We start from the raw sequence: 15944 nt of genomic DNA on the forward strand, positions 1-15944 counted from the left end.
CTGTGCAGGGCAACCAACTTTCCTTCTGAGCTTCACCATTGCCTCACCATGTGGACTCAGAGAAGTCGCTTCTCCTCGCTGTGGGATGTGTGGAAAAAACGGGTTTAAATGTGGGGCTCTTCCGACATCCTTTCCCTGCCCTGACTCCAATAAAAAGACAGACAGACAGATCACGGATAGCACTGAGTACAGTATTTCTGTCTGGCTGAGATGAGAGTCATAGTTCCACCCGGAAGAAAAGTTCATCGGCTTCTACACGCCCCCAGTGCCTGCTCTGAGTATGTGTGTGCTTTAAATCGCTGGCCCTGCATAGCCGGGTTGCTAGGACGCTCAAGCACCCCGGCAAGACCAGGCAGAGCCACCCGTCACACTTCCCCTTGGCTTCCCCACCCGGCGCAGAAAGTTGCCTGCAGCCTTGGCCGTCGGTACCTCCCTGGAGGGAGCCCTCTTCTGTGCAGCCTTGCCTGGGCGTCTGTTCCACCTCCCCTGCTTGATGTCAGAGTGATTCAGGTGCCGTCAGCAGCGGGGAAGGCGAAAGCAGCAGCGGCGGCTTTGCCTGGAGTGACAGCTTTGAGGCGGACCCTGGATTTTAAAGACGCGAGCCGGAGCCGCAGTGTGGAGGGTCGCCCGCGCTCTGCCACACTTCCATGTCCAGCCAGAAGAACCTGCCAAACTTTTCCTCCCTGCTGGAGAAGAAGCACTTGTGGTTCCGCTTGGGGCAGAAGGCTCGCCAAACTCAGCAGCTCCTCTCCCTCTTTGATTCCACCGGGTCCAGCTCTGCTTTGGAGGAACGCTGCCTTGCTGTCTGAGCAGGAGGAGCAAGGGGTTGAGAGGAGCAGACCCGTCTGAGTCTCACCTTTCTCCACACCTGGATCTCCTACCGAAGGAAGCTTGTGGGGGGAGAGAGGCGAGGGGTGCCTCCTCGCAGCATGCGGAATTCCTACACGGTCACCCTCCCCGAAGAGCCCCCCGTCTCGCCTTTCTCTGGCATGCCAAAGGAGCTGCGGACCAAGACGCCCATGCCAGGATCGCTGCTGGTCTCTGCCTTTGTGGGTCTGGTGCTCAATAAAACCAAGGTACAGCTCGGCTTCACCCCAAACACACACACACCATCCTCATGGCATGGGTTTGGCTAGGGGTTTCCCCTGCCTTGCCGGGTGGACCAGCCACAAACTGTGGGGTGGGTAGGTGGGCTTTGCACTGCATGTGTTGGGTGGGCATGAGTTTAGCAATCTTAGCAGTCCACTCTGTTGCTGCCTGGCAGGAGCCCTGGGTCCTGTGCTCTGCTCCTGATTTCACTGTGTGGACCCTGCTTTCAGCCTGGAAGGGAGTTAAAGTGTAGGTGCTGCCCACCCCATAGCAAAGCCAGAAATCGCCTCATTCCTGTTCTTATCGCACCTCTAAAGATGGGTGGGTGGGAGAAGGTAAAAGTAGGGAGGTAGTTAACTATCTGCTAGAGCAGAAGACGGTTGTGTGGGTGCAGACGCTCGCTGTCAAAAAGCAGGAGTTCTGCAAGATCTAGAGGCGACAAGGAGACCCTCCCCGCTTTCCTACAGAAGATGGAGTTTGCAAGAGCAGCCTGCAATATGAAGCAATAAGCTGTTAACACCTGGTACTTAGGTCCCAAGAGTTTCTGCTGCGAGACCAACCTTTTGGGTGTTGCTCACCGGGTCTCCATTTCTAAGAAGGGGCACAGTTAGAAAGGAGACTGGAAATCACCGCGTTCTGGTTTTTTGCCCCCCATCTCACTCCCACCCCCAGGCAGAAAGCCCCAGTAAATTAAAGGACATGCTCTCAAGATAACTGAGCAGTTAACCTTTCACCTTTTGACCTTTCCTCCCAAGCTCAAACCCTTTCAGTGCTTATTTATGGGTGAAAGTGTGTGTGAGCGAGAAAGAGAGAATGTGCATTCTGAATGCTGGGAGAGTGTTGGTAGTTATTCAGAGTGAATAAAAGCAGAGCATGCAGGAAGGATCTCAGGGGATGTTTGGGGGGAGGGACGGACAGGCGCCAGGACACCTGGGTCTTTCTCCCTCTCCACGTGGCTGTTCGGGGTGTCCTTTCCTCCCTCCGCGAAGCCTGGACCGTTTTGACCTCGTTGGGCCAGTGCCCTTCGGGGAGCGCCTTTGTTCCATGCCGTTACGTAACAGACTCCCTTCCGCCGCGGCACCTGTGGCTCAGGGCAGGTCAGCCCCTTTGTTCGGTCGATGAATGGAGCTGGGCATGTTATGTAAGAGTTGTCCGTGCCTCTCTCCCCACAGGCAGCTTGAAACCTCCTTGGCGCCGCTTGCTGAGCTCCAGCAGCTGAGGCCAGCTAGGGAGCTGTGATCCAAGCTGGCCGGGGAAGGGAAAGGAGAGTTCAGTTGTCAGGACAGGGGAGGGGAGGGAGACGGAGGCTGAGCCATTTGTAACCAGGTGGCTGCTGCTGGCAGCATGTGTGGAGAGAGAGTTTTTCTCTCCTCGCTGATGCCATAGTGGGTTTCGTTTTGCTAGGGAATGTCTATTATTATTATTACTATTATTATTAATCAGTGTTTCATTTTTAAAACACTAGTTGCAGAGCTGCCCCATAGTCATAGAATCATAGAACAGTAGAATCAGAAGGGGGACACAAGCGGTCATCTTGTCCAGCCCCTGGCAGTGAAACTCAAGCTGGTTTTACATTATGCCCTGCATCCTAAAGGTAAAGGGGTAAAGGGACCCCTGACCATTAGGTCCAGTCGTTACCGACTCTGGGGTTGCGGCGCTTCTCTCACTTTATTGGCCGAGGGAGCAAGGCGTACAGCTTCCGGGCCATGTGGCCAGCATGACTAAGCCGCTTCTGGCGAACCAGAGCAGCACACGGAAACGCCGTTTACCTTCCCGCCGGAGCGGTACCTATTTATCTATTTGCAATTTGACGTGCTTTTGAACTGCTAGGTTGGCAGGAGCAGGGACCGAGCAACGGGAGCTCACACCATCGCGGGGATTCGAACCGCCAACCTTCTGATCGACAAGTCCTAGGCTCTGTGGTTTAACCCACTGCGCCACCCGCGTCCCTTACCCTGCATCTTACAGTTGGATAAATCTTGATTATGGGGTCCGCGGTCTGCGTCGAAACCACTCCCAATACAAGGAACTGCCTACATAATTGGGCAGGGAGTTGGGGCATCACGAGTCCTTTCCCAGCCCAGTGGCGCTGCAGGAAAGGTAGCTGCAGGGTTTAATTTGTCCAAGCTTTGTTCACTTCCAAAACGGTTTTCAATGCCCCGGCACATCCTGGGGCTTTTGAAACAAGACAGTTCCACTTGATGAACATGTACAGAGCGCCTTTCCCAGAAGAACTGCCATGTAGACACCGCTGACCTAGATGGACCCAGTGGCCTAACTCTGTATAAAGCATATTCTGCCTGTGCTTCCATGGAGACTTGGGTTTCTGGGTCAGAATGGGAGGCACCCGGATAGGTCCCAGATAATGCACACCTGTTCCTTCTGTGCCTGTGTCAGACTGGGAGCGCTGCTTGTGATGAATTTCCTGGAACAAGGTTCTGATGCTCAAGGGCAAGCAGTGGCTTTCCCCATCTCTCTTTCTCTCTTTCCCTCTCTCTCCTCCTTCCTCTGGATTCGCGTGGGCTGGCTGTTCATCTGGGGCCTGCCTCTTCCTCTCCATAGCGGAGGAATGCCGGCTGGCTGGTCCTGCATGCTTTGGCGATGCGCCATTCCCCAGCACACTCTCAGTTCCTTGTTCTCTCCTCCGAGATTTTTCTGTCTACTCCCTTGGGCTGGGAAATGTTTCGGGAAGGATATACGTAGATTAAGCAGGGCTGGGCCACCCCCAGAGACCTCAGAGCATCAGGTCACCTCCGTCACAGCCTCTCCAAACCTCCTTGCCCTTTGACACACATCGTAGGCACCTCTCGTGTCCTTGTCGCTGCTCAGAAAAGATCACGGTTCTTCTGGACCTTCTGCGATGGCCAAATCCAGCCAAATTTGTTTAGGTTGCCACCAGACACACTTCCAAGGAAATGCCTTTAGGGTGCAAATCCTAAGGTGATGCTATCAGGATCCTTAACTCTGTGCTTGCTTTCAGTGTCATAATTGAGTGGCGCTTAGTGGCTTGGTTGCCATTCAAGATCTAGATGTGGTCATTGAAAAACTGTGCTTATGGTGCCATTGTATCAGCACAAAAAAATGCAAGGTTTTGATGCAAGGAAGGGTGAGCAGGAACAGCTCAGTTCTCAAAGCTAGTATTCTTTCTCTGACCACCTGTCAGCTAGCATATGCCTTCAGGTTTAGTTATTCAACCCAGGGTAGAGGTGGTTAACCATTATTCAGCTTCTGCCAACCCTCTGGCTACATGCTTGCAGGTGGATGTCACCAGTGATCTAGTGGTCCAAGATAGCAGGTTGGGTGGGTTGGTGTCAAAGACCCATTACTCTTTCTGCAGCAAGGTCCCTGTCTCCAGCGACCTAAAACCACCCAGTCAGCAAGAAAGGGAAGGTTTTTTTAGCCACTATCTGCTCCAAAGCTAAACGTTTAGGAGCACTGAAAACTCAAGGTGCTTCAGCTTCAAGGGAATGGTGCACAAGTTCTGTTGTGTACAATGAAATGTCAGGGAAATGTGCATATTAAGCCACTCCAGAATAAGATACTGGAGCATTCCAAATCATTTGCCAATGTACGTGCACAGAAAATAGATCTAGCTCAAGTGGAACACATGGAGATCTGCACTGAGCGATGCAATGCTTCCCTAATTATTATTGTTGCATAATTATAAGATTACTGTATAAACTTGGAAAGCTGCACAAAGGGTGTGGCTGGATCATGAAGGGACACTACACTTTTGTGTGTGGCTGTTCAACACATACCACAACCTCAGGTGATCCAGGCAGACCAGATCAGGAGGGAGGGCTACTGCCTGCTCTCAGTTCTTCAGATGTTTTATCTCAAGAGGTATTTTGGATTACAGATCCCATCATTCCTGACCACAGGCCATGCTGCCTGTGGCTGATGGGAACTGGAGTCCAGCAACATTCCAGAGGACAACATCGCTCTCACATTGATCTGACAAGCAGAGAGGAGGGAGATGTTCTCCTCCACCAGGGTGCTAGACTAGCTGGAGGGGTTAAATTTGAGGCTGTTGTGTTCCTAGCATCACTTCTAGTCTTTGCCTGTCTCACAGTAAGCATCACAGCTGAAGAAGGATAGTGGCGTGGCTACTTTTCCACCACAGAAGCCCAAAATCCTCTGCATCAAAGCAAATGTAGTGACTGTAATTACTATCTTAATTTCTCTTTATTCCACCTTGTCCTCAAAGTCGAAGGGCTGGGTCATTGGGTATGTGTGAGTGTGTGTTTTTTCTGCACACGTTTTGTCCTTACAACAACCGTGGGTCCCCAGATGTTGTTGAACTACAACTCCCATCACCCCTAGCTAGCAAGGCCAGAGCTCAGGGATGATGGGAGTTGTAGTCCAACAACATCTGGGGACCCACAGGGTGAGAACTGCTGAGTTAGACTAAGAGAAATATATACTGGCCTTTGATCACCCAGAATGTTTCAAGGGGAGGAGTTTGAACCTAGGTTTCTCCCAGCTGAGTCAAACGCTCCAACTACAGCACCCAAACTGGCTGTGTCAGCGATTTTTAATAGCATGGTTAATAATAAAAATGTTGTTGAGAATAAGAGCGTAGGTGGGTGGGATTCAGCTAATATTTGTGAAATTGGGGAATCAGGGCTAGGGATGTAGGCATCTGTCTATTTCAATTTCTCTTTTTAAAAAAAAAATCCCAATTTTAAGCTCAGTTCTCCACGCTTTCTCATCAGTTTGTGATTTTTTAAATCCTCGTGAAAATTCAGCAGCAATATAGTGCACATTACTCCTACGTATTTTTTTTTACAATTTTATGTAGTATTATTATTATTATTATTATTATTATTATTATTACATCTATATCCCATGTTTTCTCCAAGGAACTCAAGGTGGTGTACGTGATTCTCCCCCTCCCCATTTTGTTCTCACAGCAACCCTGTGAGGTAGGTTAGGCTAAGAGACTGTCACTGCCCAAGGCCACCCAATGAGCTTTACAGCTAAGTGGGGATTTGAACCCAACACCTTAACCACTGCTCCACAACACATTAGCTCCCATTCTATGTAAATATATTTTGCGTAATAACACATTTTAGCAATGTATACTTTTCCTAATATAATGGAACCTTGGTTCTCGAACGCCCTAGTACTCGAACATTTCGGCTTCCAAACGCCGAAAACCCAGAAGTAAGTGTTCCAGTTTTTGAACATTTTTCGGAAGCCCAACATCCAATGCGGCTGTCAGCTATTGTTTCCAGGACGCCTGCACCTTGGTTTTTTAACGTTTCAGAACTCAAAACGGATTTCCAGAATGGATTACGTTCGAGAACCAGTATACCACTGTATTTGTATTTTCCCCGAGATAATGAGTTTTTTCCTGTTATTTTCACCAGTATATGCATTTTTAAATGCAGTATTTACCTTAGCTCATGCATTTTTGTACACATTACTTGCCCGGAGGACTGCACTGCAAAATTCAGAGAAGTGCAAATTTCAAAAGGATGGATGTTTGTTTCGGTTCGATTGGGCTGAATCGCCTTTCAATGTGAACTGAATTGAATTTTCCCACCATCCTTAATCAGGGCTTGTTATTTCATTAAGGAACCCCAAACCCCTTCCTTCTCTCTCCCCTCCTCTGCCATTCTGTCTACCCTCAGAGACGGAGAATAGGGGTCCACTTGTCCCCATCCCTGTCCCCACCCCACCCCCCGATGTGACATGAGGCTGTGTTGCCAGAGCAGAAACGTGTGCTGTTTGAGCCGGTCTATTTTGGGCTGTTGTCAGGAACAGGAGAGGAGGCTGCTTTCCCTCCTACAAACACATGCCAAGCGCTGCTATTTTGGAGCTGGCGAAGCAGCAGGGACCTCCTTCTCCCCACTCCTTCTCCTCCTCTTCAGTTTCTGGGGTGCCAGAAATGTAAGGAGGGAAGAAGAAGGGCTGACGCTTTAACCCACTGAACCCCAAACCCAGTCCAGCCTGGGGGGTGGGGTGGGGAACTGGGGCATCCCTGCAGCCCTAAACCATTTTATGAATTTATATACAGTCATACCTCTCGTTACGTTGGTTTCAGGTTATGTCTTTTCGGGTGGCAACCCAGAAGTACTGGAAAGGGTTACTTCCGGGTTTCGCTGCATGCGCAGATGCGCAAAATGACGTCACGCACATGTGCAGAAGCAGTGAATTGCGACCTGCGCATGCGCAGACTCGGGTTGCGTTCCTATCAGGTTGTGAACGGGGCTCCGGAACGGATCCCGTTCGTAGCCAGAGGTACCACTGTAGTGCATTATAACACACACACACACACACCAACTCTTCGCCCAAAAAAGGCTCCCAGAACAGCTTGCATACAATCAGTTGAAACAAGGCAGTCTCTGCCCCCTCTCACGCCTACGTTCTAAAAGACAAGGGACAAAAGGAAAGAAGGAAGCGGAGGGCAGAGGGGAAAAGGCAAGATCAGGCACCAGCTCTTTAAGCTCTTTCAAGTCCAACGCTCTCTGTCTGCAGCAGAGATGCCCCACAGGGGCACCGATCCGATCAGGGAGGTTTGCAGTAGAACTAGAAGGAAGAAGCCCTCGTCGCCCTGCTTCTTTTGCCTTAATTTCTGTTACCCAGGGCTATGCTGCCTCTGCCCATGGAGCCCCTATTCTGCCATCATGGTCAATAGCCATTAATAGGTGACAGCCGCCAAGACTTTGTCCAATCCAAGGCAACCAAAACAACATTGCTGGGCAGTTTCAGTGAGCTCCCTCTGGTGAGGATTCTAGTCAGCTATATGAGAATAGACCTAGATATACAATTCTGGGTCCTTCTGGCCTCCCCCCACTCTCCTCTGTGCCTGATCTGGTATGGGGAGGGGGGTTTTCTGGAGCAGAGTTGCTTTCAAAGACAGGCATAATCTACAGTCATACCTCATGTTACGGACATTTCAGGTTACGTGTTTTCAGGTTGCAGGCCGCGGGAAACCCAGAAGAATGGGTTACTTCTGGGTTTCACCACTCACACATGCACAGAAGCACAAAATCGTGCTGGTGCCTGTGCAGACGCGGTGCTTCAGGATGCGAACGCTGCAGGTTGTAGACATGCCTCCATCACGGATTACGTCCGCAACTCGAGGTTCCACTGTACGCCAATAGAACTATAGTAAAGGTAAAGGGACCCCTGACCATTAGGTCCAGTCATGACCTACTCGGGGGTTGCGGTGCTCATCTCGCTTTATTGGCCGAGGGAGCCGGTGTACAGCTTCCGGGTCATGTGGCCAGCATGACTTAGCCACTTCTGGCAAACCAGAGCAGCGCACAGAAATGACATTTACCTTCCCGCCGGAGCGGTACCTATTTATCTACTTGCACTTTGACTTGCTTTCGAACTGCTAGGTTGGCAGGAGCAGGGACCGAGCAACGGGAGCTCACCCCGTTTTGGGGATTCGAACTGCAGACCTTCTGATCGGCAAATCCTAGGCTCTGTGGTTTAACCCACAGCGCCACCCGTGTCCCAGTAGAACTATATAGCTGCATTATTAGACCTGTAACTTTAAGAACTGGCACCCGACCTTGATCTTCCCCTCCTCCCTCCCCATCCCTCTTTGCTCATGTGTTGTGCCCACTCTGAGAGCCTTCTTGGCTGGAGAGCAGGCGATAAATGCTTCAGATGCTATGTCCTGATCCTTGAGCTTGAACCCAGGACCTTCTGCACCCACAGCACATGCTCTACCAGGAGCGCGGAATGAAGGCTGTCATCAAGCGCAGTGCTTCCAAGCCACCTTTTCTCGCTGTGTCCCGCCTCCTTACAGGCAGGTCTCTGAAGCCACGCAGCAAGCAGAGAGCTCTTAGTGGCTGTCTGCAGTTTCAGCAGGCAGCCTTTATCCAGAACAACCAAGTTCTGCTTTTCCCAAGTTGGGAGCATGGGAAATTGCCTTATATTGAGTCTGACCGCTGGTCTATTTAGCTCAATATTGCCTGCACTGATGGACAGTGGCTCTCCTAGGGTTTCAGCCGGGGGGTGGCATGTATTCCCTGCCCACCTGGAGATTGAAAAGCAGATACGCCTTGCCTTACCTATGTCAGAAGTGCAAAATGCAGAGATGAAGTTTGTCCTCCCTGCTTTTCCATTCTCTCTTTCCCCACCCCCTGAGCAATGCCCACATGACCTCTGTCCCTCTGCTGGGTGCCAGCTGGATCCCTTCCAGGCCCTCTGGGCAGGATTCTGTGTTCCAGGCCCAACAGACTGCCAAGGTGCTGCTGCTGCTGCTGCTGCTGGGGACTTGCCAAGCTTGGTTACTCCCCTGGCTGCTACATTGCCATGTGTGGGGCACCACATGTACAGGAAATGGGACTTTGGCTTCCCGGGATTTTGCCCTCCTGAACACAAGGTCAACTGAGTGCTTTGCAGACACCTCCAAGGGAGGGCAAGGAGTTGATGCAACACTTTGGGTGGCTCTCTCTGCTGTATGTTCCTCTCTTGTTTTTCTTCTGCCAAAGGCCTCCTTTTGCCTTCCCTGTCTTACTGTTTGCTTAAAGCGGTTTTTGCAAAGTGGTTCTCCAGCCAACAAATGTGTACAAAAACCCACCTGCTAATTTAAAATGCGCACGAGGATGCATATGTTCATAAAAAATGCTTTCTATTAGGGGAAATTGCTTTGAAAAAATATGTATACAGTACATGTATCAGACAAAGTTTCATGCCGAAATGTGTGTGTGTGTGTGTGTATTCGAGTAAAATGGTGGCAGAGTTTTATTCGTTCATTCCCTTTTTCTCTCCTTAGCCTTTTCCCCTTGTGTGCTGTTGTTGTTTTTTAAGATTGTACATAAGCCATTCTGGGAGCCTTTTTTTGGCTGAATAGCAGGATGCAAATGCTCAGAAAAAATGTAATTAACAAATCTGCACTAAAACGCCTCATGGGTTTTTATGAGGATTTTTTGCAAACTACTGTGGAGAACTGAATTTAAGACGAGAGAAGTGAGAAACTGCGATTGACAGATTCTCTCATCCGTACTTCTTACAAACGACATTATGAGCATATACGCACCATTAGACAGTCCTGAATTTGTTTGTTTGTTTGTTTGTTTGTTTGTTTTTGTTTGCCTGCTTATTTAATATTTAATTTGTCTGCCGCACCTTTCTCCCAAGTAGGAGAGCCAGTGTAGTATAACGGTTAGAGTGTCAGACTAGGACCTGGGAGACCAGGGCTCCAATCCCACATTCAGCCATGAAGCTCACTGGGTGACCTTGGGCCAGTCACTGTCTCTCAGCCTGACCTACCTCACAGGGTTGCTGTGAGGATAAAATGTGGGTGTGGGAGAGAACCATATTATGCCACTTTAAGATCCTTGGAGAAAAGTTGGGGTACATACACAGTTATAAGCAGTGCTTTTTTCTGGGGGTACGCAGGGGTACACATACCCCTAAACATTTTGTGAATCTTTGTACTTTTGTCCATTTACTGGATTTATTTTTCCTGATTTGAACTATAAAATGGTGGTTTTCTTGAGTCAAAATGAGAGTACCCCTAAACATGTTTTTTAGGGGGGGAAAGCACTGGTAATAAGTAAATACAGTAAGTTTGCATTTATTCATTCAGCCTTTTGGATTCATTTAATAGGTGAGGGGAAACTCAGGGCCATGCTGGAAGTCCAGGGCCCCCCAGTTCTAAATGAGACAGAGTCTGATTGCCTTAACTTGCTTTTGGAAAGGGAAAGCTCTTTGCACATGCACAGAAGCGCCATCTCTGTCTGTTCTCCACTACCCTTCGCCATGACTTCCATATTCTAGGACTGAGCCTGAATGCTTGAGATCTCTTGGCGGAGCCCAAGATATTAATACCCACATCTACTACAGAGACTTTGATTCTGTGATAGCAGAAATTTCCCACAGGCTTTGTCAGCTGCTGCTAGAGTTGGCACTCATTCATTTCTGGCGCTGAGAGTAGGGGAAAGCAGGGCACTGGCTTTGCTTTGTAGGCTCTGTTTCTTGACCTCCACCACCTCCACTATCCCCCCAGTAGGGAACCTTCCCCTTAAGCCTTGCTCCTGCTCAGCAAGTATTGACAAGGGATGTGTCAGGGGTTTGAGGTTCCCTGCAAGCTGTGGGTTTAATGGCCTGAAATCTTTATGCCCGTGATCCCAAATCTTTGGGAGTTTGAACCCCCTTTCTCTTTTGCCTTTGTTTGTTCCCCCCCGCCAACCCTTGGATTTGGCTGTGTTTGCATATCCACCCGACCCGGAGTTACCGCATTCTCACAACCAATGCATGTTCTTCTCTCTTGACAGAATTCCAAAAGTGTGCAGGGCCTGACCGGCCTCCGGAACCTCGGCAACACTGTGAGTCCACTCCTCTCTCTTTCCATCCCTGTCCCCCCTCCACTTGGGTATATCTGCACTGGGGCGGGAAAACTGAGCCCACATTCACACTGTGAATGGTACCAGTTTAAACAGTCCCATGGCGTTCCCCCCAAAGAATTATGGGAGATGTAGTTTATTAAGGGCCCTGAGATTCCCATCACAGGGGAGCTACAATTCCCTGAGTTCCCTGGGAAGAGAAACTGATTGTTAAACCACACTAGTAATTGTAGCTCTGTCAGGGTGAGGACGGGACAGGGAGGTCTCCTAACAATTCACAACATCCTTAAGAAACCGTAGCTCCCAGTAATTATTTGGGGAAAGCCATGGACCTGATTAAAGTGGTATGATTCTGCTCTAAGGGTATGGTATGATTGCAGCCTGAGATCTGCTGACAGGCCTCTGCGTGATTTAAGTAGACCAAAAAGGGGCTTCTGACGCCTAGTGTCTAAGAACAGCAAGATCCTGAAAGCTTAAACTGCAAATTGCTGGGGGGGGGGGCGACAGACACTTGGGATGGGGTGAACCTGAAGTGGGTTTTCAAATGAAAGGATTTGTGAGTTTTGATAGTGGTGCCGATCACACGCTCCTGGGCTGAGCCTACACTTTGCGGCACACCCTGTTCCTTAATTCTTAGTTTATGTATACCCAGTTAGGTCACTCGTTTGCCCTTGGCTCCTATTGGCGAGCTGTGTGGCATTTCAGCATAATAAAAACCAGATATATGGGTTGTTTGCATTGCACTTGCAGTGATAGATCCAGACCACCCCTTCAGTTTGCCCACACTTCCTTACCCCCACCTGGGAACACTGCTATTAAATGCTCAGTTGGAGCAAATGACAATCTGGGTCTTCCCCGGATTGCCATTTGTTCTGATCTATCACTAAAGAGCGGGTTTACGCTGGAAAAGGAGCAGAGCAAAGGGAAAACTTTGTTGTTGTTCCTCTTCCTCCTCACTTTATTTCAGCTATTGCCCCATAATGCAGATGGCAGGACTGAGGCAGAGCTAGAGTGGCTTGTTGAAGCCCACCTCGTAGTGAGATCGCGGCGGAAGCAAGATTCAAAGGGGGAGCTCTCCGATTCATATAGCTGAGCCTCTGAATCGCAAGTCCGAACCAAAGCTCTCTGAAATGAACAATTTAAAAAGCAGCGCAAGGTTAAACCCAGTCTCTGGGCTGGTCAAGCACAGAGATCACCATGGTCTCATTGCTGGGCACTGCTGCTGCTGCTACCTCCTTGCCAAATTCACACTGTTTGGCTCGCCTTGCAGGGAGAGTGTGGCATGACCGCACCACCATGCAGCTACCTCTCAGATCCTCGCACATCAGGCTCCTGGAGCCCCAGGGTGATAGCATGCATGTGCTAGTTTGTATGGCATAATTACCGCCATTGTGATTCGCATGCTGCTTCCTTGTGTATAAAGGGTAAAGGGACCCCTGACCATTAGGTCCAGTCATGACCGACTCTGGGGTTGCGGTGCTCATCTCGCTTTATTGGCCAAGGGAGCTGGCGTACAGCTTCCAGGTCATGTGGCCAGCATGGCTAAGCCGCTTTTGGCGAACCAGAGCAGCGCACAGAAATGCCATTTACCTTCCCGCCGGAACGGCACCTATTTATCTACTTGCACTTTGACGTGCTTTCAAACTGCTAGGTTGGCAGGAGCAGGGACCAAGCAATGGGAGCTCACCCCATCGCGGGGATTCGAACCGCCGACCTTCTGATCGGCAAGCCCTAGGCCCTGTGGTTTAACCCACAGCGCCACCCGGGTCCCATCCTTGTGTATAGAATCATAGAATTGTAGAGTTGGAAAGGGACTGTGAGAATCACCTAAGCCAACCCCTGCAATGCAGGAATATGCAGCTGTTCCCACTCGGGGATCGAACCTGCAGCAACCTTGGTATTATCAGCGCCACCCTCTAACCAACTGAGCTGTCTAGGCACTGCATGTACGCGCACACACAAAATGTAAGAAGAGCCTGCTAGATCCGGCCAGTGGCCCATCTAATCCAGAATCCTGTTCTCACAATGGCCAACCAGATGCTCTAAGGGAAAGCCTGCAAGGTGCCATAAGAAAGCTGCAGAGATAGTGCAGGATAGTGCACACCCTGGAAATGATCTCTTTCAGCTTCTGCCTTCTGGAAGAAGGTACAGGGTTATAAAGACTAGGACTAGCCGCCTGAGAAACAGTTTCTATTCGAATGCAATTTTGGTTTTAAACGCAGTGTAAGGTAGTCTCTATGGGAGTATATTGTATTTAATTATGGGGTATCAGAGTTTTAAAGGGACGCGGGTGGCGCTATGGGTTAAACCACAGAGCCTAGGACTTGCCAATCAAAAGGTCGGCGGTTTGAATCCCCGCAACGGGGTGAGCTCCCGTTGCTCGGTCTCAGCTCCTGCCATCCTAGCAGTTCGAAAGCACGTCAAGTGCAAGTAGATAAATAGGTACCGCTCCGGCAGGAAGATAAACGGTGTTTCCGTGAGCTGCTCTGGTTCGCCAGAAGTGGCTTGGTCATGCTGGCCACATGACCCGGAAGCTGTACGCCGGCTCCCTCGGGCCAATAAAGCGAGATGAGCGCCGCAACCCCAGAGTGGGCCACGACTGCACCTAATGGTCAGGGGTCCCTTTACCTTTTTATCAGAGTTTTTAGGGGGCTAACCAGGCTGGGATAGCTGGGATAGCAGGCTTGTTGTTTTTTGAATGTCTGATGTAGATTTTTCCAATTTCGTTGTTCTGTATGGGATAATGACAATAAAGATTATCATATTGTAAGCAGGGTCTGAGCGCAATAGCGCTGTTCCCAACACGTGAGCCCCAGCAACGGGCGTTCAGAGGCCACATTGCCTCTGGCACTGTAATGAGAACATAATATGTGGGAAAGTCGTGCACACACAACGCCAGCTGAGCCAGTGCAGCCCGGCGGTCACGGCTGAATTAGTGGTGTGGCACTTCTCTGTGCCCGGTGGGTGGGTACCCCGCCAACACAGGAAATTTCGACAGCTCTTTCCACCGCTGTTTGTCCCTCAGTTCCCCTTTGCTGTGGTGGGAATCCCCTGCCCTTCTGAAGGGCCTTTTTGCAACGGTCTCAGGAAGTGTGTCACCCTCCCACCCCACCAAGCCTCAACCGCTCAGGCCCAAACTCATGAAATTCAATGCTCTTTTAGGTTTAACATGCAATGCTTGTTTAGAGTTGTTTTTAAGTGCAGGCGCAAACACCTACATGTTGAATTCGGAGGAGCATTTAACCTCACAAGGCCTAGTCTGGGCCTGAGCAGCTGAGGTTTGCCCATCCGATCGGTTTCCACACCTGAGCCTTTCAGGAAGAACATTCTTTTCTCAAGGCAGTTCACATGATGTATGAAAGCGCAACGTCAAATGGCAATAAATGCGTTTTTGAAAATGTTCCCCGTTGATAAAACTAGAAAGAAAACATTAAAAATGCAACCGCCACACTATCAGATCCCTAGTCACATTTAGGTAAAGTGATAACTGTTAAGGCCCATTTGGAAATATTTGGAAATATAAGGGCCTGTCTTACATGGATTTTTTTTTATTCCACAGCCTCGCCATCTCAGACACCCACACGCTATGCACACAGAACATTTATGACACTTGAACAGAGAATCCTGGGATCTGTAGTTTACTCCTCTGAAGGTTATAGCACCCTTAAGAAACTATTGTTCCCAGAAGTCTTTGGGGGAAGCCATGTGCTTTTAGTGTACAGTATGGTGTGGATGTGATCACAGATATCTTAGTGCAGGTGGACCTATACAGATTTTGGTGCTGGCCTCAAACTCAGGGAGTGTGGTGGTGGTAGAGGACAGGGGCAGAGGGGCAAGGCTGACTGCTAACAGAATCATAGCAGACATGGAGGGGAGTTTTAACCCTTTCCCCCCTGCTGCAGTCCTGGGGGGGAAACACCTCCTCTGAAGCTGCTGTTTGCTACACTGGGAGCAGGAGAGAGAATCCACCCACTAGGACAGATGATAGCTTTCTTTCCCATTCAAACAGCACCTGCAGAAGAGGGTTTTTATTAGCCAGGATCACAGCAGGTGGAGGGAGGAAGAATTAAGTTATCAGTCCAGTTAATGACCAGCTCAGCCTCACCTTTGCATTTAAAAGCAATGCAGATTTGTATCTCCTTACCCCAGAAGGAGGACGCGGGTGGCGCTGTGGGTTAAACCACAGAGCCTAGGACTTGCCAATCAGAAGGTCGGCAGTTTGAATCCCCGCAATGGGGTGAGCTCCCATTGCTCAGTCCCTGCTCCTGCCAACCTAGCAGTTCAAAAGCACGTCAAAGTGCAGGTAGATAAATAGGTACCACTCTGGCAGGAAGGTAAATGGCGTTTTCGTGTGCTGCTCTGGTTCGCCAGAAGCGGCTTAGTCATGCTGGCCACATGACCCGGAAGCTGTACGCCGGCTCCCTCGGCCAATAAAGCGAGATGAGCACCACAACCCCAGAGTCGGCCACAACTGGACCTAATGGTCAGAGGTCCCTTTACCTTTACCCCAGAAGGAGGAATTTTGGTTGAAAGACACACACA

At 49.8% G+C, this 15944-nt stretch overlaps 1 protein-coding gene across 2 annotated transcripts in view; it reads left to right on the forward strand.

Annotated features, from left to right (window-relative positions):
- The window catches only part of USP2 (ubiquitin specific peptidase 2), a 77245-nt gene that overhangs the window by 49602 nt on the left and 11699 nt on the right, over positions 1–15944 (forward strand). Inside the window, exons 1-2 of one of the 2 annotated variants that reach the window (XM_053366732.1) lie at positions 432–1076; positions 11334–11384. In XM_053366732.1, the coding sequence (XP_053222707.1) occupies positions 930–1076; positions 11334–11384 (198 nt within the window). In that variant the 5' untranslated portion in view covers positions 432–929. Of the gene's footprint in view, positions 1–431; positions 1077–11333; positions 11385–15944 lie in introns of those variants that run through there. The other variant, XM_053366731.1, reaches the window with a different exon arrangement.

Source organism: Podarcis raffonei, chromosome 15 (genome assembly GCF_027172205.1).
Source record: "Podarcis raffonei isolate rPodRaf1 chromosome 15, rPodRaf1.pri, whole genome shotgun sequence".
NCBI classification, from domain to species: domain Eukaryota; kingdom Metazoa; phylum Chordata; class Lepidosauria; order Squamata; family Lacertidae; genus Podarcis; species Podarcis raffonei.